General features: G+C 39.7%; 6 protein-coding genes across 17 annotated transcripts, besides 1 other annotated feature; 3 read left to right on the top strand and 3 right to left on the bottom strand.

The window, feature by feature from the left end:
• Positions 1-8,049: part of a mobile genetic element that runs on past the window's edge.
• A 98-nt stretch (positions 8,050-8,147) lies between these two features.
• Dsp1 (Dorsal switch protein 1) lies at positions 8,148-15,160 on the bottom strand. Of its 7 annotated transcripts, none has more exons than NM_206762.3 (7): positions 15,009-15,160; positions 14,359-14,471; positions 12,029-12,505; positions 11,763-11,921; positions 11,523-11,686; positions 11,217-11,391; positions 8,148-11,147 (listed from the first exon to the last, which is right to left on the bottom strand). In NM_206762.3, the coding sequence occupies exons 2-7, from the start codon at positions 14,380-14,382 to the stop codon at positions 10,965-10,967; spliced, it is 1,182 nt and encodes a 393-aa protein (NP_996485.1). In that variant the 5' UTR covers positions 14,383-14,471; positions 15,009-15,160; the 3' UTR covers positions 8,148-10,964. The 7 variants fall into 7 exon arrangements, with proteins under 7 accessions (NP_996485.1, NP_542446.2, NP_727960.1 ...); NM_080715.4 differs by having other exon boundaries at positions 8,329-11,147; positions 12,029-12,481; positions 14,533-15,160; NM_167503.3 differs by having other exon boundaries at positions 8,329-11,147; positions 12,029-12,481; positions 15,054-15,160.
• Positions 15,161-15,171: 11 nt separating this feature from the next.
• Positions 15,172-17,491, top strand: CG9921 (uncharacterized protein). Of its 2 annotated transcripts, NM_001272680.2 has the most exons (3): positions 15,172-15,397; positions 16,650-16,963; positions 17,047-17,491. In NM_001272680.2, the coding sequence occupies exons 2-3, from the start codon at positions 16,819-16,821 to the stop codon at positions 17,208-17,210; spliced, it is 309 nt and encodes a 102-aa protein (NP_001259609.1). In that variant the 5' UTR covers positions 15,172-15,397; positions 16,650-16,818; the 3' UTR covers positions 17,211-17,491. The 2 variants fall into 2 exon arrangements, with proteins under 2 accessions (NP_001259609.1, NP_001259608.1); NM_001272679.2 differs by lacking the exon at positions 15,172-15,397 and having other exon boundaries at positions 16,724-16,963.
• Positions 17,492-18,012: 521 nt separating this feature from the next.
• CG9919 (uncharacterized protein) lies at positions 18,013-20,335 on the top strand. Of its 2 annotated transcripts, none has more exons than NM_001298392.1 (4): positions 18,013-18,064; positions 18,533-18,877; positions 18,945-19,257; positions 19,402-20,335. In NM_001298392.1, the coding sequence occupies exons 2-4, from the start codon at positions 18,537-18,539 to the stop codon at positions 19,699-19,701; spliced, it is 954 nt and encodes a 317-aa protein (NP_001285321.1). In that variant the 5' UTR covers positions 18,013-18,064; positions 18,533-18,536; the 3' UTR covers positions 19,702-20,335. The 2 variants fall into 2 exon arrangements, with proteins under 2 accessions (NP_001285321.1, NP_573119.1); NM_132891.2 differs by having other exon boundaries at positions 18,942-19,257.
• On the bottom strand, positions 20,249-23,009 carry CalpC (Calpain C). The gene is made up of 2 exons (NM_132890.3): positions 22,105-23,009; positions 20,249-22,030 (listed from the first exon to the last, which is right to left on the bottom strand). Exons 1-2 carry the CDS (start codon positions 22,836-22,838, stop codon positions 20,719-20,721), a joined length of 2,046 nt encoding a protein of 681 aa, NP_573118.2. The 5' UTR covers positions 22,839-23,009; the 3' UTR covers positions 20,249-20,718.
• CG32579 (uncharacterized protein) lies at positions 23,004-25,486 on the bottom strand. Of its 3 annotated transcripts, none has more exons than NM_001272678.1 (5): positions 25,075-25,486; positions 24,843-24,998; positions 24,563-24,693; positions 24,171-24,323; positions 23,004-23,160 (listed from the first exon to the last, which is right to left on the bottom strand). In NM_001272678.1, the coding sequence occupies exons 1-5, from the start codon at positions 25,302-25,304 to the stop codon at positions 23,117-23,119; spliced, it is 714 nt and encodes a 237-aa protein (NP_001259607.1). In that variant the 5' UTR covers positions 25,305-25,486; the 3' UTR covers positions 23,004-23,116. The 3 variants fall into 3 exon arrangements, with proteins under 3 accessions (NP_001259607.1, NP_001259606.1, NP_727957.1); NM_001272677.2 differs by lacking the exon at positions 23,004-23,160 and adding an exon at positions 23,652-24,116; NM_167501.2 differs by lacking the exon at positions 23,004-23,160 and adding an exon at positions 23,652-24,095.
• Positions 25,487-25,540: 54 nt separating this feature from the next.
• CG9917 (uncharacterized protein) lies at positions 25,541-27,341 on the top strand. Of its 2 annotated transcripts, NM_001272676.1 has the most exons (2): positions 25,541-25,580; positions 25,656-27,341. In NM_001272676.1, exon 2 carries the CDS (start codon positions 25,819-25,821, stop codon positions 26,722-26,724), a length of 906 nt encoding a protein of 301 aa, NP_001259605.1. In that variant the 5' UTR covers positions 25,541-25,580; positions 25,656-25,818; the 3' UTR covers positions 26,725-27,341. The 2 variants fall into 2 exon arrangements, with proteins under 2 accessions (NP_001259605.1, NP_573117.2); NM_132889.3 differs by having other exon boundaries at positions 25,541-27,341.
• Positions 27,342-27,700: the final 359 nt, after the last annotated feature.

The following is a 27,700-nucleotide window of genomic DNA, read 5'->3' as shown; positions in this document are numbered from 1 at the left end:
CTCTACCAGCAGCAGAAGCAGCAACAACAGCAGCAGCAGAAGCAGCAACAGCAGTAGCAACAGCAGCAACAACAGCAGCAACAGCAGCAGCAACAACAACGACATCAGCTAAGTCAAAACAAGAATTTTCTGTTTATCCAAACACACATATATATATAAATACATATAAAATACATATACACGTACTATATATATTAAGAAATTACAAAAAATTTTCAAAATGATGTCAGAAAAGACTATTCAATTCCTTAAGAAGCAGTCCGAAATTATTTTGGAAATTAGAAAGTTGGAAGTAAAACCAACATTAACAGATGTAGAAATTCTAAAATTAAATGAGCTTCAAAAATGTTTCATTGCTAATCATAGCAATTTGTTAAAGATCGGCGTTGTCGATCATGAATATTTTAACGCGAAGCAGTATGATTTAATAATGATGGTGTTAGAAAAAATTAAAAATAAAAATGAAAAAATTAAGGGCGAGTCGGTAGAAAACACTTTCCCTAAATCAAACACTGTCCCTAAATCAAACCCTCCCCCTACATTAAACCTTGAAATACGTGGTCACCCTGAAAAAGAGGGTATAGCACAAAACAACGCTTTAAAAGTAGAGCAGGCATTTCGTAATAATGTTGGCCAATTTCGAGTATATCTAGAAGATACGTCTAAACTAATAGACAGTAGTCCAGATTTCCTTAAAATAAGGAAAAATAAAATTGAATTTTTATGGCATAAAATAGATAACCTGATTGAACAGGTGAATAGTCATTTTGAGAGTTCGCTATTCGAAGAAGAAATTAGCGAACTTGAATTTGACAAACAAAATATTCTTACAGCCATTAATAGTCGACTCAGTGGCACAATAAATAAAGCTGAAATGTCGACGGTTGTTAAGGCGGAGGAGTTACCAACCCTGCCTAAAATACAGATTCCCACCTTCTTTGGTGATTCCAAAGAATGGGATCTTTTTAATGAACTCTTTACAGAGCTCATACATGTGAGAGAGGATCTCAGTCCTTCTCTCAAATTTAATTATCTAAAGTCAGCATTAAAAGGAGAAGCCAGAAATGTGGTTACTCATTTACTGCTCGGCTCTGGAGAAAATTATGAAGCCACTTGGGAGTTTTTGACCAAGCGATATGAGAATAAAAGAAACATATTCTCAGATCATATGAATAGGCTTATGGATATGCCAAATTTAAATTTAGAATCCAATAAGCAAATAAAGACATTTATTGACACGATTAACGAGTCAATTTATATTATAAAATTAAAGGCACAATTACCAGAAGATGTGGATGCAATTTTCGCTCACATAATTCTTCGGAAATTCAATAAAGAATCACTCAATTTATATGAAAGCCATGTTAAAAAGACAAAAGAAATACAGGCACTTTCTGATGTCATGGACTTTTTAGAGCAAAGGCTCAATTCTATATCATCATTCTCACAGGAAGTAAAACCTGTAAAGAAAATGATTAATAATAACAAGAATAAAAATTATAGTGACAATTGTGCATATTGCAAACTACCAGGGCATTATTTAATTCAATGCCATAAATTTAAAATAATGAATCCAGCAGAACGGTCTGACTGGGTAAGAAAAAATGGGATTTGCCTAAGATGTCTGAGGCATCCGTTTGGTAAAAAATGTATAAGCGAGCAGCTTTGTTCGACTTGTCGTAAACCTCACCACACGTTACTTCACTTTGCAGGTCATAATCCAGAAAAAGTGAATACGTGTAGAACAACAGGTCAAGCCTTGTTGGCCACGGCCTTGATTCAAGTAAAGTCGAGGTATGGAGGCTTTGAACAATTAAGAGCATTGATTGATAGTGGCTCTCAAAGCACAATTATTTCAGAAGAGTCTGCACAGATTCTAAAATTGAAAAAATTTCGGTCTCATACTGAAATAAGTGGAGTATCTTCCACAGGAACGTGCATCTCCAAGCACAAAGCGGTTATTTCGATAAGAAATTCTCCGAAAAATTTAGAAATTGAAGCAATTATTCTCCCAAAACTTATGAAGGCACTTCCAGTCAACACGATTAATGTTGATCAGAAAAAATGGAAGAACTTTAAATTAGCCGACCCCGATTTTAATAAACCGGGTCGCATTGATTTAATCATTGGAGCAGACGTATATACTCACATTCTGCAAAATGGAGTTATAAAAATAGACGGTCTCCTTGGGCAAAAAACTGATTTCGGGTGGATAGTTTCTGGATGTAAAAAATCCAAAGGAAAAGAAACCATTGTAGCCACAACAGTAGAAATAAAAGAGTTAGATCGCTACTGGGAAGTGGAAGAAGAAGAAAAAGATGATATCGAGTCTGAAATCTGTGAAAATAAATTTATCAAAACGACAAAAAAAGATTCAGATGGGCGATACATTGTGTCAATTCCATTCAAGGAGGATGTCACCTTAGGAGATTCAAAGAAACAAGCGATAGCTCGTTACATGAATCTGGAGAAAAAACTAAAAAGAAATGAAAAACTTAAGGTTGACTACACTAAATTCATGAATGAATACATGGATTTAGGACACATGATTGAAGTGAGTGATGAAGGCAAATATTTTTTACCGCACCAGGCAGTGATTAGAGATTCAAGCCTTACGACCAAATTGAGAGTAGTTTTTGATGCTTCAGCAAAAACTACGAATAACAAAAGTTTGAACGACATAATGTGGGTTGGGCCACGAGTTCAAAAAGATATTTTTGACATTATTATTAAATGGAGAAAATGGGAATTTGTTGTTTCGGCAGACATTGAAAAGATGTACCGACAAATTAAAATAAATAATAATGATCAAAAATATCAATATATTTTATGGAGAAATTCTCCAAAAGAAAAAATTAAAACATATAAATTAACCACAGTCACTTACGGAACTGCATCTGCACCATATTTGGCTACCAGGGTTCTGGTAGATATTGCAGATAAATGTAAAAACCAAGTTATTAGTGCAATAATTAGGAATGATTTCTATATGGATGACCTAATGACTGGAGCTGATTCGGTAGAAGAAGCTAATAAATTAATAACATTAATTCCCCATGAATTGCAGAAAGTTGGATTCAACTTAAGGAAATGGATTTCCAACAATTCCAAAATATTAACCACTGTGGAGGACACAGGGGACAATAAGGTTCTCAATATTATCGAAAATGAATGTGTTAAAACTTTAGGACTAAAATGGGAACCTCAAAAGGATTTATTTAAGTTCAGCGTAAATTGTAATGATGAATCAAAAAATATAAATAAGCGCGTTGTGTTATCAACGCTAGCAAAAATATTTGATCCGTTAGGATGGTTGGCACCAGTCACGGTTTCAGGAAAACTTTTTATTCAAAAACTTTGGATAAATAAAAGTGAATGGGATCAGGAATTATCCATAGAAGATAAAAATTATTGGGAAAAATATAAAGAAAATTTATTATTGTTAGAGAATATTCGAATCCCAAGGTGGATTAATTCAAACAGTTCTTCAGTCATTCAGATTCACGGATTTGCGGACGCCTCCGAAAAAGCATATGCTGCAGTAGTCTATGCTAAAGTAGGACCTCATGTTAATATAATAGCTAGCAAAAGTAGAGTCAACCCTATAAAAAATAGGAAGACAATTCCCAAACTCGAGCTGTGTGCAGCTCACCTGCTTAGTGAATTAATCCAAAGACTAAAAGGATCAATTGACAATATAATGGAGATCTATGCTTGGAGTGATTCCACGATTACCTTAGCATGGATTAACAGTGGTCAAAGTAAGATCAAATTTATAAAAAGAAGAACGGATGACATTCGGAAATTAAAAAATACTGAATGGAATCATGTTAAGTCAGAGGATAATCCAGCAGATTTAGCATCCAGGGGAGTGGATTCTAACCAGTTGATCAACTGTGATTTTTGGTGGAAAGGTCCGAAATGGCTAGCAGACCCAAAAGAACTTTGGCCTCGGCAGCAGTCTGTAGAAGAACCTGTCTTAATAAATACGGTATTAAATGACAAAATAGATGATCCTATTTACGAATTAATAGAAAGGTATTCCAGTATAGAAAAACTTATACGTATAATAGCATACATAAATAGATTCGTGCAGATGAAAACAAGAAATAAAGCCTATTCATCAATTATTTCAGTAAAGGAGATAAGAATAGCGGAAACAGTTGTTATTAAGAAACAACAAGAATACCAGTTTAGGCAAGAGATAAAGTGCCTTAAAATCAAAAAGGAAATCAAGACAAATAATAAAATATTGTCATTGAATCCATTTTTGGACAAGGATGGGGTTCTAAGAGTTGGAGGAAGATTGCAAAATTCCAATGCAGAATTTAATGTTAAACATCCAATCATTTTAGAAAAATGCCACCTAACAAGCTTATTAATAAAAAATGCTCATAAGGAAACATTGCATGGAGGGATAAACCTAATGCGAAACTATATCCAAAGAAAGTATTGGATTTTCGGGTTGAAAAATTCGTTGAAAAAGTATTTAAGAGAATGTGTAACGTGTGCAAGGTATAAACAAAATACAGCTCAGCAAATAATGGGTAACTTGCCAAAATATAGAGTGACGATGACATTCCCGTTTCTTAATACTGGAATAGATTACGCAGGTCCTTATTATGTTAAATGTTCAAAAAATCGTGGCCAAAAAACATTTAAAGGATACGTTGCTGTATTCGTTTGCATGGCCACCAAAGCCATACACTTAGAAATGGTAAGCGATCTAACTTCAGACGCATTTTTAGCAGCACTCAGAAGATTTATTGCTAGACGGGGAAAATGTTCCAATATCTATTCAGACAACGGAACAAATTTTGTAGGAGCTGCAAGAAAATTAGATCAAGAGTTATTTAATGCAATACAAGAAAATATAACGATTGCAGCGCAGCTTGAAAAGGACAGGATTGATTGGCATTTTATTCCCCCGGCAGGACCTCACTTCGGAGGTATTTGGGAAGCTGGAGTTAAGTCAATGAAATACCATTTAAAGCGTATAATCGGCGACACTATTTTGACTTACGAAGAAATGTCAACTCTTTTATGTCAAATAGAAGCATGCTTAAATTCAAGGCCATTATACACTATAGTTAGTGAGAAGGACCAACAAGAAGTTTTAACACCAGGTCATTTTTTAATTGGAAGACCACCTTTAGAAATAGTCGAACCAATGGAAGATGAAAAAATCGGAAATTTGGATAGGTGGAGACTTATCCAAAAAATGAAGAAAGATTTCTGGGTTAAGTGGAAAAGTGAATATTTGCATACGCTCCAGCAAAGGAATAAATGGAAAAAGGAAATTCCTAATATAGAAGAAGGGCAAATAGTTTTATTAAAGGATGAGAATTGTCATCCTGCAAGATGGCCTTTAGGAAAGGTGGAAAAGGTGCATAAGGGGAATGATGATAAGGTCCGAGTGGCTAAAGTAAAGATGCAGGAAGGATATATCACTAGACCCATTACTAAAATTTGTCCCTTGGAAGGAATAAAGTCTGTTGACAAAAATGAGGCTGACCAAGAGCCAAAAAGACGAACTAGAGCGACATCGGGAATGTCCAAGATCGGAATCATTATGGCAATGTTGTTGTTTGTGTTAAGTTGTCAAGTTTCTAGCGCATTACCTAAAGATATAGCACCAAGATATTCTATAGACAAAATAAATAAAACCTCAGCAATATATCTAGACCCGCTAGGAGATGTTGAGATTGTGAGTACTTCTTGGAATTTGGTTATCTATTATAAAATGGATCCATATTTTAAAATGTTAACAAAGGGTAATGCGCTTATACAAAGTATGAGGAAAGTTTGCGAAAGACTTCATAGCTTTGAAGAGCAATGTAGTCTAGTCTTAGATAATATGCAAAGTCAGTTATCGGAACTTGAAGAAAACAATAAATTGTTTATGATACAGTCTAGATCTAGAAGCAAGCGTGCTCCTTTCGAATTTATGGGTTCCTTGTATCATATTTTATTTGGTATAATGGATGAAGATGATAGAGAGCAATTAGAAGAAAATATGAAGAATTTGTTAGATAACCAGAACAACCTTGATAAACTAATTCAAAAACAAACATCTGTGGTTGATTCAACTTCTAATCTATTAAAGAGAACAACAGAAGATGTTAACTCCAATTTTAGAAGTATGCAAATAAGAATTGAGAACATGACAGAAGTTCTTAAAGAAAATTATTATGTTTATAAGGAATCAATAAAATTCTTTATGATTACGAAACAGCTACACTCATTGATTGAAGAAGGCGAAAAAATTCAAGCAGGCATTATAAGCCTGTTGATTGATATTAATCACGGTAGGCTAAATACAAATATTCTCAGGCCAAATCAGCTTAAAAAAGAAATTGCCAAAATTCAGCAGAGTCTTTCGGAGAACCTAGTAATTCCAGGAAAACGGTCAGGTACGGAACTTAAGGAGGTGTATACACTGTTAACAGCCAGGGGTTTATTCATCGACGATAAATTGATCATTAGTGCAAAAGTGCCTCTGTTTAGCAGGCATCCATCCAAATTGTTCAGGCTTATTCCGGTGCCAATTCGAAATGAAGATCGGATAATAATGGTGCATACAACGTCCGAATATTTAATTTATAATTTTGAGATAGATTCCTATCACATAATGACGGAAGCCACATTAAATCAATGTCAGAAATGGCAACTAAATAAGAGAATATGCAAAGGAAGTTGGCCCTGGAATTCAGCGAATGATAATGCATGTGAGATTCAGCCTCTAAAGCCAGATAAAGCGGCGAACTGCATCTATAAAACAGTAGTCGACTCTAAAAGTTACTGGGTAGAGTTAGAAAAGAAAAGTAGTTGGTTGTTTAAGGTTCCTGCGAATTCAAAAGTCCGTCTGCAATGTACTGGCTCTCAAATTGAATTGTTTGATTTGCCTCAGCAAGGAGTTTTAAGCATTGCGCCATATTGTACGGCAAGAACCGACGATAAAATTCTAGTTGCCCACCATAACATTCAGTCCGAAAGTGAAGAATTATTATCAACACCTTATATAGGAGAAGTTAGTGAAGCGCCGAAGATTATTTGGGATCCGCTGAAACTATCAATATTAAATCATACTGAGGAATTTGAACGATTGAATAATGAAATTAAATTTATGAAAGAGAACCATCAAAAATTGAAAGATTTACATTTCCATCATATTTCCGGACATGCTGGATTAATTATTGCTTTAATACTAATGATAGTATTAATAATATATTTCATACGGAAATGTGCTGTGCAACAAAGAATGCAAGCAATAACCTTTGCAGGTCCGTTGCCAGTACTATAAATATCAATAGTAAATAAACAATAAAATAATATAACAAATAAAAATATACAGTCCACTATATCGTTGTTTAATAGAAAATGTACTTCTACATAGAAAAAGCAAAATGTTTAAAATAAGTTAATTGAGTACAAATTGTTGAATTAAAAATAATATAAACCATAATTGTAATCCAATAAAATTAAAAGCCAGAAAAACTAGGCCCATTGAAATCTTAGTTGCAAAATAAATGAACATATATCAAATAAATACAGTCCACTACTGTTATAAATGCAACTAATATACTAATGTACATCTCAGCTTGCTGGCCCTTTGGCAGAATGTTCACACATGAACACGAATATATTTAAAGACTTACAATTTTGGGCTCCGTTCATATCTTATGTAAATGAATCGAGAGCGATAAATTATATTTAGGATTTTGTTATCTAAGGCGACATGGGTGCATTGCTCAAAAACATGTAATTTAAGTGCACACTACATGAGTCAGTCACTTGAGATCGTTCCCCGCCTCCTAAAATAGTCCCTTAGTGGGAGACCACAGATAAGGTCCTCGCCGCTCAAGATAGGCAGATGTGCCCGAGCGTGGGACCTCGATAAGGCGGGGACTATTTACTTAGGCCTCTGCGTAGGCCATTTACTTTAAGATGCGATTCTCATGTCACCTATTTAAACCGAAGATATTTCCAAATAAAATCAGTTTCTTACAAAAACTCAACGAGTAAAGTCTTCTTATTTGGGATTTTACACTACCACTGATCCAAAAATCAGGTTTATAAGGATTTTTCTTCTTTTTCTTCTTATTGTATCTAGTGCAATATTCCAGTTTAAATTTCAGTAGAGAAATAGGTCTGTTCTTTCAAAAATCTCACAATTTGACCAGGAAGCTCTACGTGGCCCTGAAAAAACCAAATTTCGGACGAATTCATCTAATGTAATATAATATGCCCCTGAAAACCATTTTGGCACACATCAGTACCACTTGTAGTACATACGCAAAACAACTCATAAGAATTTTTCTCTGATTTGCCTTTACAAGCGTACAATCTAGCTAAATTAAATTTATTTCAAACTATTTTTACAGTATTGTGTAAATTCTTAGGAAAAAAAAAAACAAATACTTAGTGACTACTATAGTATTGCTAATGTAATTCACACATTGTAAGTTTTTAGGAACTCGGTGTCGCGCTTCCTACCGAGTGTTGTTGTCTATCAAATATAAAAGCTAAAGCTGTTCATTATTGGGATTTGTAACAACATAAAAGTACTTCATCTATTACGTATGTACCAAGCGTAAATCAAAAATTAAGATTTAAGACAAATGGTTTTGAAGAACACATCATTCATCATCATCATTCCATAGAAAAAAAAAAAATAATAAGAATCTCATTTCTAAAAGTTTATTTCATAATAGTTTAGTTCTTATAACAAAGCGCACAGGGAACTGGAATTTTCATAGTAATTTATTAATATAGAGGGGATGGATTACCGTCGAATTGTAGAAAATTAGGATTTAAAGGTTTAACCTAGACACACTTCTATGAATATAATCTCGGTGGCGAGTTATTCTCTATCAAAATCATGCTAAAAAATATATATGTATGTATATGTTTATCTATATTTATATATATATATCTATATATATATATATATATATATATAATTACATGCATATACATATCTCGCACTCATAACGTGGCGAGAGCGAAGTTAGGCGTACATCTAGAGGCATCCTGGTTAACTGACCATCGACGCATCCATGGCTTATAATTTCAGCTCCTCTCCTAACACGTTATAATCTAACCACTACTACTCCGCTTATACAGGCGATCTAAAGGAAGACATGCTTCCAACCGTCGCAGCCAATGGATGGGTGATCTCCATCTATAACCATCAAAGGCCGGAGGAACGTCTCCCTTTACATCTGCATAAGCACTTTCTCTTTCTCTTTCTGTTTCTGTGCCTGGAACATTTTGGGCAATACTAGTCCTCAAAAAACTAGTCTACAATATATTCAAGGTTTCTACGCAATTTACATTACTTTGCAGGCCCGCTGAAATCTACTCTAATATTAGGCTTGTATGATGTCGTTATTTGCTCTCGATTCTTGTTAATTTCTACGTAGTCTCATCTAAATAATACTTCAAATAGTATATACATGGCCAGCCAAGTCAACAACAATTGTTGCAATGTCCGACGACAGCGTTGCGGTTGCTTCCCACCTCATCACGAAGCGCACCGAACCAACCAAGACTAACTTTCCGTATCTTATGATCGTGGCTATTATATATAGTTGATGTGTGTATTTACAAATGAGGACAAACCCAATTATCTCCAAGGATCTGGGGGATTCACGAATCGCAAACTGAATTAATGTAAATGTAAGTGTAAGTTGAATGAAATGCATTTTGTTTTTTTGCGGGGGGATATTATATATGGATATATGGTACTGTGTGTGTGAGCGGCAAAAAATAAATAGATCGAGATATCACCCGCCACTGAGTTAAGTATTTTTCACATTATCACGTTTCATTGAGTTTGTTTCGTGTGTGGGAGGGAACATATAAACTCGAACGCATTAATTGTAGTTTCATTATGGTGAATCTAACTTTAATAAATGGGAAATATGTACCAATATTTATAAATGTAGTGGTAACCTTCATAGTTGCTGAGAACGAATGACATCATGATGAATTTCTTCAATTTATAAAATAGTTCTTTCTTATTACTTTAGGGAGAAACTTAGCACTGAAGCACAAATAAGGTTCGCAGACAGTTGAGTGTCATTTTAATCTAACCATACTTAATCGTATTCATCTTAACATAGAACTTATAAAAGGTTTCTTTGTGATTTATCTTCATAATTCATGGAAATTTGATTACTTATGTTAAAAAAAAAAATTATATATTATTTATATATATGCATTTACATATACATAATAGGTGATTTTCTTAGAGATTCCACTTCCAGGTAATCATCAAATTGTCACAGAAAAAAAAATAAATCAAAACAATTTATGCTTTGGTTTTTCCAATCACAGAAATCTTCTGCAGACATTTTGCCCACGGCTGGCATGAAAATCGCACGAAAAAATCCTCAAATTTCACAGAATCTCCACAAGATTTCGTTTTTTTTTTTTCGAAATGCACTAGGAACAATGGTTTCTCTTCTCTTCGATTAACTATGAAAACCTCTACTGAAAGTTCAAGAGATTTCTGTGATAGTTGGATTTTTAGTTGGACATTGATTGGTACACAAATATTTCTAATACAAAAGAGTTACACCGCTCATACGGAGATGCTAAATATGAATGCAAAAAAAAAAAGGAAAAAAGAGATTCAAAAGAGCTCTATGCGCACTGCTTAAAAAGAATACAAAAAAAAAAAAAAAAAAAGATTAACCATTCCACCATGATTTTTAACTTATTCTTTGATCAAAATACGATTGATATTAACTTTTCCAGACAAATTTCTGAACAAATTGTGACGGTGTTCTGTTACCGGAAAGCGAAACCTCTAAAGCGGGCACACCCTTATATATATAAATTTATATTCAACACACATTGGCCAACCTGATAATAGATCAACCAACGTTATCATGTTTCTTTCCTCCATCGCGACAACGATCGTGTGTATAAATAGTGAAGAGTATTTACTGCTAAACCTATTGGTTCTCGTCATCATCTCCATCGCCGTCGTCGTCGTCGTGCTGCTCTTCCAGCTGCTGGTGCTGCTGCTGGGCAGCGGCGGCAAGTAACGCGGCTTTCTGTGCCTGCGCCTGCATCGACGCCTGCATCGACGGTGCGGACATGGCTATTTTCCCGCTCGTCTTGTACTCGGTCATCTCCTATTAAAGGCAAAAGTGCACATGTCAATCGGGTCAATCCAAGCGGTCATTTATATATCTAAAACATACGCGTTCATATCGAGCCTTGTCCCGCTCGGCCATCGACTCGTACTTCTGCTTGACCTCGGGATCCACATCGGACCACTTTCGTCCCAGCTCTTTGGCGATGTCGCCCACTCCGAACTCGGGATTAAGTGCCTTCACCTTATTTCTCTCGTCATTGCAGAACCAGAAGAACGCAGACCTAAACAGCGGCAGAATAGAGCATAGTAAATCATTATTATTGATCTGATTCGCTTCATTATCTCTTGCAGTCACATTGATTTTTATGCACTATAGCGTATAATATGATAATTGACTTTGCTACGAACTCACAATGAACGTTTTGGAGCATTGGGGTCCTTGATCTGTTTCCTCTTCTTGCCGCGTCCCACAACCGCTCCCTTGGGCGGCACATAGTTCTGCATTTCCGCCTCATATCGCTGCTTGTCCTTCTCGGCCATTTCGTGGAAGCGCTTCTTCTCCTTGTCCACCATTGTCTAGACGAACGGGATAGATGGCAATCCACTTTAAAACAAGGAGTCCTTACGTCATTTGATCATTTCATTTACTTACCTTCCACCGTTCGGCGCACTTCCGCGAGAATTCGGCGAATATCACCGTCTCATCGGGATGTTTCTTTTTGTGCTCCTCTCTGCAAGTTTGTACAAAGTATGCGTAGGCGGTCATTCGGCCTCTGGGCTTGGCATCGGCCTTGACTCTGCTCATGGGGCTCTGTTGGTTTTTGGCCACGAAAACGAGAACGAGAAAGAGATCGAGAACGGAAACGGGATTAGCTGCTGACTAAGGGCTAATGTAAGCATGTGGCATATTCAACTTACCGCCGAATTGATGACATTCTGTTGCTGCTGCTGCTGTTGCATCTGTTGTTGCTGCTGGTGCTGTTGCTGCTGCTGCTGTTGTTGCTGTTGCTGTTGCTGCTGCTGGTGCTGCAGTTGCGCCGCTGTATTGGCATCGACCTGTCCCTGATTGGCGGCCGAATACCACCACTGGGAGCCGGGTACGGCTGCTGCTGCGGCTGCCTGTGCCATATTTAGACGATAATCATAGCCCGTGGTGCCGGCTGCGTTCGATGTGGCCACCACTTGGGCCATCGTCGTGGCCGGATTCGGAAAACTGCTGGCCATTTTGTATGTGAACAGCTGTTGGGTGCCCACGCCGGCTGTGGTATTGGAGCTGTTCTGGTGCGCCTGCTGCTGATTCTGCTGGACGACCACCTGGTGTTGTTGCAACTGTTGCTGTTGTACTTGTTGTTGTTGCTGAGCAGCCAATTGCTGCTGATAGTGTTGAATTGTTTGCTGATCAATAGTTGGTTGATGGATGTTCATTAGCATTATTAGTGCGATGCCAGTCGATTGGGCTACAACAATACACTACAATCATTTGGCTTGACTCTCGATGTCTGGCATCGCACTAACCACTAAGATGGTCCTTAATACTAACGAAAGTGAAAACTGTGCATTTTTTGTTTGTGAGTTATGCGGTTTAATGAGTGCCTGATGTTTTTGTTGACTACTTGCTCACAAAATGACTAAATAAATAAATACCGAATGCAGCGATTTTCTCTACATTGCGTTTACACATTGCTGATTTGTTAAAATATTTAACAGTTTTTACACTGGTAAAACTGAATTTTAGTAAGCTAAGCTAAGCTTCTTTAAATTATTTATTAAGTGTGAAAAATATTGTTGCCTAAAGCAAAAAGCTTAAATAGCATTCTAAAATCCTCCATTCATCATTAATACATGCTAAAAAAAAAAAAGTATCTGTCGGAACTGGGGCGTTATCCTTATTATTTACTTTCCATGTAAATAAATATGTAGATACTCGTTATCTACAGATACCGATAAATTGATGTCAATACCACACAATATAATACTAAATCCTGTCCAAAGTGAATTCTCTTGTTTCCCATTGAACGCGGAATTTCAATGTCAATAATCTAGCTTGTTTTGTTTACAAAGTAATAGTAATAATAGCACCAGCTGTTAACCCATAGATAAAAAGCTTTTACATGAATCGGGCAAGAAAGTGGAACTATTGTTGGAGAAAGAAGAAGCAGAGCGAGTAGCACCGGTTCCGTTTTGTGAATCGGATTGGATTGTCTTCATTTCGATTCCGATTCCAGGGCTTAAAGTGCAAAACCAGGGCGCCACAGTTACAAAACATGAATGAACCCATTCTTTTTGCCGAAAATAGCCCCATCCTGCTTGTCAATTATGAAAAAGCAAAATACACTTTCCTACAACAGCCAAAAAAAAAAATAAATAAATATTAGAGCCATTTTACGTGGGGATACATATGTATGTAACCACAGAAATATACATGTGCGCATAAATATTTGCATAGCCAAGTGTTTGCACAGCCATTCATTTGTATTTTATGCACACATGGATAAAAATAAGCCAATTTCGGATTACGCAAGCCTGTGATTTGGGTCTTTTCATATACAGGTTTTTATATGTGTATGTATTTTTTTTATGTACATCATATTTTCCTTATTTTTGCACATTGTATCTATTTACGTACATCAATAGGCATGCAAAAAAACGTGCATCGCATTTTGCCAGCATATTTCATAAGAAACGAAAAGCAATGCGGTTTACCGTTTACATCAAGGCATTCACGATTCTTGGTATAAATGTACATATTTGTATATTTATACAAACTAATAAGAAAAATGGCGGACTTGGATGCGCACGCAAAATACAATTTTGATTGTACAGCGTCGCTTTTTTGTTTGTATGCATACTTGCACATACATAGGCGTACACTTTTTGCATTTAGTAACATGCCGATTTACTTAATAACTAAAAACAAAAGCGAGACGCAATGGATGTACAAGCGCTTGCATGTACATACGTATGTAAGTATGTATGCAGCATATATATTCACAAAAAGTTTCCACTGCGGCTGAGAAAAGGCAATCAGGTGCCGAAATATCCAAATAAATAATAAATAAATAGGTGCCTGGCTTTTTTGTTAATTATACATTGTCGTTTGGCGGGAAAATGATTAAAACGCGGCAACCTATACATAAACGCGCCCATGATTGTATGTGTGTTGTGCCATGAGTGTATATAAATGTGTGTTTGTGTGTGCGTGCGTGTGTGTTTTAAATAAAACGCCGTATACCTGCACACAAGCTTACCTGTATTTGATGAAAGTGTTCCATAACTGTGAGATTTCGGATCTAGTCCGAATGTTTCAATCGTGGATTGGCTTTATACTGGGATTTCCGTTCTATATCTTTCACTTTTATTCCTAAATGGTTAAAGCATATATATTTAGTTTTAGCACAAGTACGTATGTATGTAATACGCACACCAACGCAAATTGGAGTCGAGTCTTAAGCCAGTTTTTTTGTCTGTTTTCCTTTTTTTAATACTGTTCTACGCAGTTTGTTGTACGTCGTATTGTATTGATTATTGCATGTATGTATGCATGTACGGCCACAAACGCGAATGTATGATGCACGTTACAAGGAAAAAAAGGAACACGGCACAAGCCAAAACTTCGAAATGAAATTCGAAAATTTAAGAATTTCACAATGCACGTTGTTTTTTTGTACTTCTTTTTTTTTGTCTAGGCCTTTTTCGCTTATTTGTTGTTTGATTTTATTTGTTTTTTTGGTTGGGAAAACGCGAAACGCGGGCGGCTTTGCGGATTTGTTTTGTCGTTTGTATTTAGCTTGTAAAAAATAAACAAACAGCGCTGCATACGCTGAGTTTATTGTATCGTATCGTATCGCTTGTGTTTTGTTGGTGTGGTATGGTATATATGCTATACAGTACACAGTACACAGCACACAGTATGGTATCGTATCAATGCGAATGCGGAAAATACAATATATGAGGTTGGTTCGCGCGCCGCTCGTACCAACAACGAATGAATTGAATTGAATTGCCGTCTCTGCCTTACCTTCTCACTGTGCTTCCAAATCCAAACGGGCGGATAAATGTGTATGCGTTGCGTTGCGTTGGACTGTGTGCGCAATTCTTTGCTGGTGTGCGTGTGTGCGGGAGAGCGAGAGCGCGAAGAGAGTCGTTATAGTCATTTTGTTGGTAGAATTAGTGTTGCTGAGAGAGCGCTCAGTGTCATATACATACATATGTACATACACGTGGTGGAGGGAAAAGGCCTTATAAAACTTTTTGGCCTGTTACTTTCATACAAACATACGATCACGGGTATGTACATAAACGCTGGCGTGCCAAACATACAAACTATGGAGTGTGTGGAGTGTGGGAAAAATACAGAACTGTATGTATGCATATGTACATTACACAGTTCTTAGGGCCAAAATTTATTTTAAACATACATATCTTATTTTTAACTGCCAGCTACATTCGTTAATGCGACGAATTCTACAAAACCGATATGCATCAATGCAAACACATTGATACATAGCCAAGCATATACAACTGTGCTCATGCTAATAGTAGTGCATATGACCGCCACTTTCTAAATTGATGATTTTATATGAATGCTATGTTCAATTTGTCAAGCGGTTTTTCAGAATGAATAAGTTCATATTAATTACTGAAATTATATGTTTTGTTAAAGAGCAGTGCAGGTACAAAAAGCCATTTGTAACTGCTTTGCTTGTTTTGCGACACAGAAGACGAAGCGAAAAAAAAAATTAATTAACAAAAGGGAATACGGAAAAAAACCGTTTGATGCCTTTCAGTGCTATTTCCACGAACGCAGCTGTATGTACATACGTGTGGAACACACAAACATATGTACATCGCAGCGACCCGCTACATACACATACACATTTTCATTTTGTGTGTTCCCGTCTGACTGTACTTTCAATTCGAATTCGAAAGAGAAAAAAATGTTCTCTTATGTTTTAAAACAAATTCTCCCTCAATTCTCTCTGTCATACAGAGAGAAGGAGTAATGCATGTGTGTATGTTTGTAATGTATGAGGTCACAAAAATCCAAAAAAAAAAATAAAATCTCAATTATATTGGCCATTAAAATTATTTATTAATTTTTCCATACTATACTTAAGATTTTCGCTTTAAAATTTATTTGCGGTTTTTTAAATTATTTGTTTAAATCGATTATTTATATATGTATATTTTAATATTTATTGACTTCGAAATACTTTAAAATACCAGCCCTGTTCTGGTTTCTTCGAATTAAAACAATATAAATTATTTTAAATGGTGAAATTAATTTCGTTCTAAAAAATTCAGGTATATTTATTTCTTAGGGAAATAAAGTATTATTTGCTGCTAGTTTTATTATGTTAAAAAAAGGTATAGACAAATTAGTAGATGTGTAATTTTGGTAAAGGGTGTGAACCATATCAAATGTTAATACATGTAATATAGTTATATTATAGCAAATATATTAAAAAAAAGAAAGAAAAAAAAGGCGTTGTTTATTTAAAAATAACGTTTTTCCATTCATGGCTTGTTTCAATCTCAGAACGTTTCTTGATGTTTGTCGTTTTGGAAGTCGTGATAGTTCGAGAAAACTATCGCTTTATTAGTGTGAACGCACGCACATCGTAAGCGTTGGTGTCATCTCCAATTGAATAATAGAATTTGACTTGCTTGATATTGTTTTACTAATATTGCCCGGGACTAAGAGCGATATGTCGAACAAAATTGAAGTCTCGCTTCCGGAGGAGGAACTGGATTGGATACAATTGCGCCAGGACCTGGGACCCGTTGCCGAGGTGGAAACGACCAAGGAGAAGTTGCAGCGCAAGATCAAGGAGAATCCGCTGGTTCCGTTGGGTGAGTGTGTTTGCCGGGTTATGTAAACAAAACAATGTACATATCTCTTCATTGCTTCTATTGTTTATTATTTATGCATGCAGGATGTTTGGCCACTACAGCGGCGCTCACAGCTGGCTTATACAACTTTCGCACTGGCAATCGCAAGATGTCGCAGCTGATGATGCGAAGTCGTATCGCGGCTCAGGGATTTACCGTTATGGCCCTAGTTGTCGGCGTCGTCATGACCTACACTGATAAAAAATAACTACAACGATATTATTATGAACCCAAATATATAGGCTGAATTTGCATTCAGTTGGATTCTGTTATTTTTTTTTTTTTAGTCCCATGTTACAAAAAGCTAATACTAAGGGCTGCAAATTTGTATAAATATTTAAATATACGCTAACCATTACATAGATGGTATCTAAAAGATGCCTATAGATAATACTTATAAAATGTCTCAATTTATTGTAATCAAATGTGGGAAATCTTAAGGGGCTACTATTAATGTGATAGTTTTAGCTGTGATTAAAAAATAGTTTCAAATAAATAATGCATATCATGTAAATTATTATGAGTTTTGCGGTTATCTTAGTTATCCTGTTCATCTTGGTTGATGCAAACTCTTAAAATCATTTAAATAAATCTTAGAACTTTCCTTAATTAAGCTGCACAAAGAGTTCACAATAACATTTGGAGGAAATTTAAAATATTGGCTTCCATTAACGCTATCAAGTTTTAAAATATAGTAATTAAATCGTTTATATTTATATCATTATAGAAGAGTAACAATCCTTAGTAGTTTATTGCATTGAATTGCAATAGAGCAGTGATGGTGTCAAAACTAAGTAGGTGTTTCATATTGAAAGGTCCCTTAGTGTTTTGATAACCATGTAGCCGTACATATACAGGGTATACCTGGGTGTGTCCAATAGGCACGGGGGTAACTGTCCCGGATTCAAAGGTATCGCCAAGTTACTGACTTTTCCTATTCGGCGGCGGGGGAGATGCGCGCGCACCTCCGCCGGAGAGGATAGCCAAGTATTTTGGGATAGTTACTACCACTCAGTTCTGACTGGGATTTCCTTGACGCAAGTCAGGGCATTGTGTTGAAAGGTTCGAAAGTGTTTTCAATTCCAAGTGTGGCAATAGTATTAATTACCTGTTAATGGGTTACAAAAAGGTTCCTACCATCTCTTGGTGTTTATCAAAGTACCAAAATCTCTGGGATTAAAATAATATCTATGTACAAACACCCATGGGAATGCAAAGGAATTTTCTGCTAATGGCTTTGTTTGCACTTGTGTATTCGAAACAAACACAAACTTTTAGTCCATCTATTTAAAAAGTAGTACTTGCTAGAGAGTCTAAAGTGTTAAAACTATTTCATTACGGGTTGCGATTAGTCGATTTTTAGTTAGTTGTAGAAAACCTACCCCCAAAAACGATGTTGTGAATCGAAGAACACAACACAGATACACATGATTATGCGTTGGATTTGGATGGGGTACACTGGTACATGGATACGCGGGTATGCTCCAATTGATTCAATGTTAGTTACATGTGTGCTCTGTACACTTTTAGCTTCATGATGAACATGCTCTTTGGCAATTGTGTGGGCAGCTGTGACCAGCTGGCCGGTCCACCGCCGGACTTTATATTATCGATGCCGCCGCCGCCGCTGCCGTCCTTTCTAATCTCAAAGCCGGCGACGGTGGACATCCTGGTGCCCTCCAATGAGTCGCAGCCGTGCTTTGCCGCCTTCATGTGCGGCCATGGGATGCAGCACAACGAGAGCGGAAACGCGCTAATGGAGCTGGTGAGAAGTGATTCCAAGAGTCTGGAGAGCGTCTGGCTGTTTGTCTCGTCCTGCATCGGGATCTTTGTGTTCGGCTGCTTCCTGGCCCTCATCGTGATGCGGTGCAGAGAGTAAGTCATGGATTTGCGCGAGTTTTGGTCGTATTTCCGACATTCCTACGTTTTGCCATTGCAGCAGCTCCTTTTTCTCGTACCACGACGCCAATATCAAGCAGACGGCCATTAATGCCCTCGGCGAGGCGACCAAATCCAATGCCTTCACATCCGGCGGAATTCTTTATCCCTGCGCCACGGCCAACAGTAGGGATCTGCTCCAGAGCCAGCTGGTCAACGATAGCCGTCTACTGTGGGCCACACTAACGCCCCACGGCACCAGGCACTTCATCATCGAGAACTCCCAGGATGGGCACTACGAATCGGTGGACTATCGCGGCAAGTCGCACAGCCAGGTGTTCCGTGGCTACGAGAAGCATTCGCAGTCGTTTGTCAAGGTTGGTGAACTAGGGATAGGGATGCTATAATAATGGGCCAAATCATGTGGTCTATCTTAAGGTGTCCTTAATTGAATAAGTCATCGGTTGTTTAAAAAACAAGATAGAATGTAAAACTTAATTCATATTTCTGACCTTTTGCAGTCCTTTGACAACAATGGCTTCGTTGACTACGACTATGAGGATCCCACGCCATTGATGGACTCCTACCATGATGACATGGACTCCGGCTACCAGGAGCCGCACGAGGTGACTGGCTCCCTGAAGCGTTCGGCGATGCGAACTGTGGAATCACTGAACACTGACACCCCGACCAGCGGCGGTTCGAGCTCCAACTATCATACCAGCGCCAATCAGATCGGCAACACCAAGTCCATTAGCCGCAAGACGACGCTGTCACGTCGCATCAGCGATGCCTCCTCCCAGAACGGAACATCCATGTAAATCCATGCTGTCAATTGGGTAATGTACATTTCCCATGGAATGGAGGCCATTGGGATTGAGATCGGGGATACTCGGAGATGGGAGAAGAGAGATCCGGTCATGTCGTCCACAATAGAAACTGCAGAACGCAGTGAATACACGCTGATATTTTAGACTATTTAAAAAAAAAAAAGAGTGAGGCACAAGTGCGGGCTGTTCTCGGGGATCACAGGAGCAGTGCGTCCAGGAGACCAACCCGGGCTAACAGGATTACAACTGCTTGAATCGTAGCTCATTTTAAGCCCACTATGGATTGCATCCGCTGGTGTACCATGTATAATAATCGTGCACGAAATACTCGCTTGTAAACACACTACACACACACACGTCTTTTATAAATAATACCCGCAACTATTAAAACTATATCAGATAATCCAACTAACGCTGATCGGAAAGGCCAACTATTGTATCTGCATATAGCTATTACCAACCTATCACTTGGAGTCCTTCACGCCCGGATCGGGGTCAGGGGTCATGGGTCAGGAATAAATAAACATACATAGATTTTGAAAATACTCTGAACACGTCTCGCCTTCAGCGCTCGTTTAATTGTTAGCCATAAGAACAATAAATAATAATAAAAATTCTCAGTAGTACATAAAAGTCTGCAATCGCATTGGCCATTTCGCTCGATTCTATATATATTATATATATATAGATATATATAAAGATATTGTCATGGGTTTAAGCCGCAGAGGGGATTTTCTAGCCTCAGAAAGAAAGCTATAGTTCCAGAAACAATTTGTTATACGGAAAGTTTAAAAAAAAGAGTATATTATCGAAGTTCTCGCTGATTTAGAAAGTTATTCGAAACTAAGAAATCTTTCGAGCGAAACTGGCTTTTTGATTGGCAGATCAGCATCATCAACATCAGCTGCATCATCGTCGTCGTCGTCATCATCATCCTTAACCAGTATATAAAATCTTAGGATTACAAAAAAAGAATGTGTAGTTAGAAATTCAGTGGAGTGCGGGTTTTTAGCAGCTCAGTATGCTCTTGATCCAGTCGTGCAGATGCACCTCGATCACGTTCACCTGCCCGTAGTTCTTCAAATGGAACTGATTGAACGCGGTGGTCAGATGGATGACGGCCGAAACGAAGTCGCTCAGCCGGAGCGTGCCATCCTTGCGAATGTACCGCTGGATCAGGCAGTTCATGATGTCCGTGCTCAGCTGAAAACCGATGTCGCAGAGGGCGTCGCGCAGTCGCTCCGCACGCAATATGCCCGCCTTCTCCTTGGTGTACATCTTGAAGACGCCCTGCCAGGACTTCAGGTTGACCATGAAGGTCTTGAACTGCTGGAACGTGATGCGACCACTGCCGCTCCGGTCCTGCAGAGCGATCACCTGGCGACAGATGTCGATGTTGGCGCAACCCTTGATATAATCATTGGGCAGGCACGCCTCCAGGAGCTCGTGCAGCTCGAAGCAGTTAATGGTCTTGTTCTCATCCGCCAGTTGCATGTACACGGGCTCATATTGGCACACACTCTTGACCTTCGGCCCGCCGCACCGTTCGGCATCTGTGCTCTTGAGTGCCGGAAATGGATCCAGCAGTATCATGGTCTGCGTCTCCAGGCAGGAGAGTCGGAAGGATCCGGTGCCCAGGATGCGGACCGTGAAATGTGCCTCCTCCGCCGGCTCATAGGTGGTCGGTATGAGGACGTAGTGACCCGCCTCCAGGTGCGTATGATAGCTAACGTGCCGCGTATTCCCATAGTCCGAGTTCAGATAGCTCACATGGTTCTTGAAGAAGTCCTTCTGCAGGCACTCGCTGAGCATATACTCGCCATCCCATGTGTACATCGTAAAGCCAATGACCTTCGGCTCCACGGCCGTGTGCTGATTGAGGGCAATTACCAGATCCTGCTCATCCTGCACGGATATCAGTAGCTGGGGGTTGATATGGAACGACTCGTGATTGCGACAACCACCGGCGGTGACGCCTCGCTTCCACTGGCCCTGGTGCATTTTCATCTTCCAGTGCAGCGGACGACTCTTTAGCATCTCCTCGTCGTTGGACGTCTCCGTGTCCAGGTACACCACCTCCATGGTGCTAAAAATCTCCACAAAGTCGCAGAACGACAGCCAAAACTCGCCGGGACCAAGTTGCCGGATGAGACGCGCTCGCTCCACCTGCGAGACACGCTCCCACGTCTTGGACATCGGTGACCAGTCGCCGAGGAAGTGCGTCTTCTCGCCGAACGGCTTGCTCGAGAACGTGTCCTTCAGGCACACCAGCTGCACCGAGTCACCCATCAGGGTCTTCACCTTGTCCAGGCTGGAGAGTCTGTAAGTTTCAATGGCAAATGGTCGTTGCAGTAGTAAAGACATTAGAAGGTAATAGATCGATGGATGTCCTACCTGTAGTTAACGTTCACCAGAATCCCATTGGGCATGCGCTCGGCGAGATTCTTCTTGGCCACGGTTGCGCTCTTGTCCGCCAAGCAGGTGACAATGCAGGTGGTGGTGAGTAGCTCCTTCAGCGTCTGTGGCCTGATGTTGTCCGACAGGATGGGCATTTGCCGGACCACGCCGCCCAGGAGATCAGTGAGTCCGTCGGAACGAGTGCCGTACTTGAGGGCCTCGTAGGAGCCGTGCAACTTGGCAATGGCCTTCTCCAGCAGGGCGGCCCAAAAGCAATTGGATGCCTGCGGCTGCATGAACGCCAGCCGTCCATTGATGGTGGGCAGACGGTCGTCGACCAGTACCTCCACCCACTCGCCGCACCACCACAAACGGAAACGAAAGACGCCGTGAGCACTGGCCAGTGTCTGATCGGCGGGCACCACGCGATAGAAGAGATTCCTCAGGGAACTCAACAGTCCCAGGCAGGAGACCAGCCAGCGATCGCCCATTTTGCCAGGCACCACATCGAACTCCGCCGATTCGTTGAGGAACACTGGTGCCGCCGAACTGTTGGCAGCCACCGCACCGGAGCCACTATCCGCCAAATCCATGATACGCTTCCATTGGAAGGTGAACGGCGGTGTCTGGTAGTAGAAGACCGAAGACTGGACCGCGGGGAAATCGGGGTCTTCCCACAGCACGTTCTTCGATCTGCAATCGCTCAGTATGCGCTCGTATTTGGATGCCATCTTCTGGGCTTCGATATCCTTTGCATCACTTCCGCTTTCGAGTTGCTATCCTGATGCCTGCTAGTCGTAGTCCCACTGCGATTTGCCTTGGTCTCCGCCCCTCGTAGCCGAAGTGAAAGTTAACCAGCTGCATGAAATATACAATGCCAACTAGCTTAGCCAACTCTAGCTTCGATCCCGAACCGGTTCCGTTCGGTTCATCTGCGGGAACCGTTTTAATTGCGCCCCAAACTCCATCGCAGCCACCGACTCCGCCAACTGGTTCCAGATGCGCCAGTTCAGATACGCGACTCCATCATCTTGGCGCGTTGCGCATGCGCATCTGGAATGATCGATTCAATTATGATGCATTTGCTGATCAATATTTGGGAACTAGTTGAACAGAAAGGCATTGCATTTGAAAAATATTTAGTAAGCGCTTCAAATTAAGTACACGGGATTAACACATAAATATGACATCTTTTTAATGACACTTAAATACAAACATAGATGTATGTACATATATATGTATGTGCGACTATATTGTGTCACATTCAATTCATATAGTTCACATTTATATTATATATATCTATATATATCCTTTAGTTGATGTTCCGCTACAAAGAAAAGTTCTAACTAAATTTAAAACCTAACTATCAGTTAATCGATGGTCAAATATCGATAGAAAATCTAGAAATGAAATCAAATTTGCATATACATATGTGTGTATGTATGTATGTATATATCCTCTAATAAAAACACAATGCATATTAGATATTAGATTAGATCTGAAACCAGCTTAAGCCAATTGAAAATCAAAGGCGCATCACAAGTGGGCATAACAACGTTTATTGCAAATATACAAAATGCTACTAATTATGCTAGAATTTTAAAAATAAGTACGCACAGTATTTGGATGGCAGTACGTGTAGTAGATTATTAACAGAACAATTCCGACAATATACAAGGCAATGATGGCTGTGGCAAGATACAAGGGAATGTACAAAGCGCAGGCGATGATATTTTGCAACAAACAGAATGTGAGATAGAAGGCGTACTTATATTTGGTTGGTGCATCCTTGACGGGCGTAAAAATAAATAGATAGACAACGCCAAAGCACAGGCAGTACGAATAGTTCATGGGGCGGGATTTTGCGATCATTGGCGAGTCCACAAAGAACACAATGGTGCCGTAAAAGCAAGCCAGTGTCGCGCAGATGATCAGCGTTTCGATGGGAAAAATACTGGCCACATACGCGATGCAAAGCGTTCTCGAAACTACGAAATAAAAGCGAATAACTAAAAGCTTAATATACACATTCTAAGCAACACAGCTAACTAACTACTACTAACCAGTGAGGCAGAGCAGGAAGAGAAATTGCAGAAATCGTCCCTTCGCCGCAATATCATGTTTGTCCAGTTGGGCCAGGCGATTGGAGTGATTGTACGCCTGGATGCACCACGCTATGTTGCCGAAGTAGACGATCAGGGCGATGTGGCGGTAGTCTGGGAAAAGAAATTTGAATGGGTAAATGGCATCCATCGACTTTCCATTCCGAGTTTCACTTTCGTTGGCTACAATCAATGAGTTAGGCTAAACGCCTAAACTGACTTTGATTTGCGAAAGTGAACGTCAGAATTTGGTGTTTATAAGCTTAAATTACTTATGCATTAGTTATCTTAATTAAGGCAGAGAGAGAGAGAGATTGAAATATGGCACTAATGTAGTATTAATATCGTATTACATGTGAACTCCAATGTCGATTGCAAAAGAATTGCCAGCTGTAGTATTTTCTGCGGTGCTGATTCCAAAAACGAGTCGAATAGACGAACGAAACTAACATTGCACTCCTCCGTCATGAGTTTTTGGTAATATCTGTAAGATAAGAATTCAGATATTCGTTATAAACATTCTAAAGTGCTCACTTATGATGAAAAGAGAAGATAAACTAAACGGCAGTACTACCATTTAGGGCATTAAGCTACTATTAACTAGTTTTATACACTGACACTAGCATTACTCACTCGATCTCCGCCTGCTTGTCATCCCGCTCCTTGGCCAACGAGTATTTGAACGCATAGTTTAGGACATAGACATCGCGGAAGAGATATGAGATCACAGCATTTGAGTACACCCCTCGCTCCAGGATGCGTTTTTCGCCGGCATGAGCGCTCTTCAAGCTGAAATTCAAATACAAATTTATCGTTTAGCTGTAGATTTCGGGGGAAGTACACGCTATCGCGATATGTCACATACGTATGTATATATATGACCGATGTGACCACCATGGGCACCAGAATGGAGCCAATGGTCCAGGCGCAGTATCCGTAGGACTCCTCCATCCAGTACACGTACGCCAGGCTCCAGTTGATGCAAATCGAGACGAAGCGCCACAGAATGGACACCACAGTGAGCAGCATGCTTAGTTTCGAGATCGGCCCCATCATAAGGGCGTCCACTTCGGTTCTTTGCTCCGCGGAGGCCATGTCTCCTCCGCCTCCTTATTGCACATGTGCCACCCTAGCCACACACAAATATCCAAGGCCTCGACCTCCAAACTACTCTCGCCTTCAACTTGCTGACACTGGTTTTCGACTAAAAAAAAAAACAAAACACTGAAGATTAGAATAAAGACTGAATTCTACGAGAACTTGTTCATTTGAACTAGAGATAGATCGATCGTACGCTTTTATCGGCGGAAAGCCGATAGTGAGCTGTTGCATCGAAAGCGTCATCGACGAAGTGCCATCTCTAGCCGACGGGTGGGATAGAATCTCCAATTGGGATTTCCATCCAGTGATTTCCTAATTAAATTAATTTTTTCCAATTGCCCAAAGGCATAGGCATATTTCGCAAAACGAACAAATATGTTTGCTTGAAGCGCATAGAATCACAAACAAAAGTGCAAATCTCAGAGCTTAAAAACCAGAGCAAAGGAGAATAACGGAAGAGGAGGCAAGCAAAAAGACAAAGAGGAGTGCAAAAAATACAGCAAACATCATGCACAGGACATATGTAAGCCATGCGATATACGCCATTTGGCTGGTTATATTCGCCACTGCCGGCATAATGGCCCAGCTAGACCTGGATCAGATCCAGACCCAGCTGCCCGACCAGCTGAGGAAGTCAAACTTTAGCGTGAACGACGCCAAGGAGCTATTTCGCAACAAATGCATCGAGGTGGCCGGCGAGGAGGCGGGCGTCGAGGCATACGGCGAGATCGAGTCCGGATTCATGGTGCTAACCGAGTGCCTCAATGGCATTGTCAACTACACGGCAATGCAGCAGGAGATACAGGAAGCGTCGCCCAAGGGCGAACTGGATGTGGTCTTCAACAAGTACTGCAGCCGGCGTTCGAATGCCGTCGAGTGTGTGGATGCGTTCACGGCCAAACTGGTGCCCTGTCTGGTGCAGGAGGAGCGCGAGGGCCAGGATGTCATTAAGCAGATCATCCAGAGTCTGCTCAACTTTGTGTGCCACAAGGATGGCGATCAGATAGCCCTGTTCATTGCCGAAAAGGGACCCGAATGCATTGAGTCCCAGAAGGACAACATTCAGCAGTGCGTGAACAGCACGTTCTCCGAGTACCTGAACGTGTCGGATCTGCAGGACAACCGCATCAGGAGCATGCCCAAGCTGACGGTCGGTCAGAAACAGTGCGACGAGATGCTGACTCTGCAGGCGTGTGTGGTCCGTAAACTGGAGCAATGCTCGGACATAACACCGGCGAATCTCGTCGAGTCCATGTTCAACTTCATTCGGAACCAAACGATGTGCCGTGACAATCAGAAATCGCCGCTCGTTGCGGCTGCCGCCAGCGGAGGGAGTCGGGTATTCCATCAAGTGTGGACCCATGTGGGCATCTTTTTGCTAATCCTGCGATTCGCTCTACAAAAGTCTTCTTAGTTCTAAGTCTGGGCGTCCGCTATATATCTCGAATCCGAATCTGTAAAACGCCTTCTCAACGCTTTGACTTTGGCATTCCAAAGCGATTAATCAAAGAGCACGATAATCACTGTTTTTAAGCTTTTGCTTCGCTTATATTAATATGCATGTAGCCGTGGAACAGGTGTCCATAGTTCAACCGCTTTCGGGGATAAGCATGCCAAGGTGCTGCTGCTCCAGGCTAGCCAGCCATATCGTTTTTGTTTGGTGCTTCTAATTTATGTAATTAATTGCCAATTGATGTATGTATGTATGTAGTATTGTAAACAATGCTTATACTTCCTTCTAGTTTTACTTCTGAATCAGAAATTCTTCTGGCCTTTGTCATGCGTTTATCTAATGCTTTATTTCCGTTTAATGAAATGGCGTGGCTTGCGGTTCTGATTCGAGTTGGGTTTGTATTAATCTCTTTCATTTAAATTCACTGAGGGAGGCAAATGGTAATCTCACTATTTCATAGTGGATCGGGTATGGGTTTGGGAAATGAAATGCTATATATGTAAAAACAATGAATGGATATGTTTTGTAAATGAATATACGTATCATTATTGTAATAATAAAGTGATAAATGTAAAAAGAAGGACGAGTTCATTTAAACTGGGAGTTAAAGGTCAATTAGGTGGTGAAAAGTACTCAGAGTAGTTGAGACCGTGCAGCTGCATTCATTACGTTTTCAGAAATGAATCACCAACTAGTTTTCACCTTGAACGCCATTTTCAAATTTCGCGGCAGAAAAACCACAACAAAAGGCGCGAGAAAAAGCGGAAAACAAATTTGAAAACATTGTTCCGATAATTGCTGATTATTTGTGAGCAATCATTTCAAGTAATCGAAAAATAATTTTGAAACAGGCTGTCTTGTTAGGTCAATTATTTTTTATCGTGCCATTTAAACAAAAATTATTTATATTTATTTATTTATTTTCCATCGTTTCTCC

Source organism: Drosophila melanogaster, chromosome X, assembly GCF_000001215.4.
Source record: "Drosophila melanogaster chromosome X".
In the NCBI taxonomy this organism is placed as follows: Eukaryota; Metazoa; Arthropoda; class Insecta; order Diptera; family Drosophilidae; genus Drosophila; species Drosophila melanogaster.
Note: the sequence above shows the minus strand (reverse complement) of the source record. Positions and strands in the feature narration are given on the sequence as shown.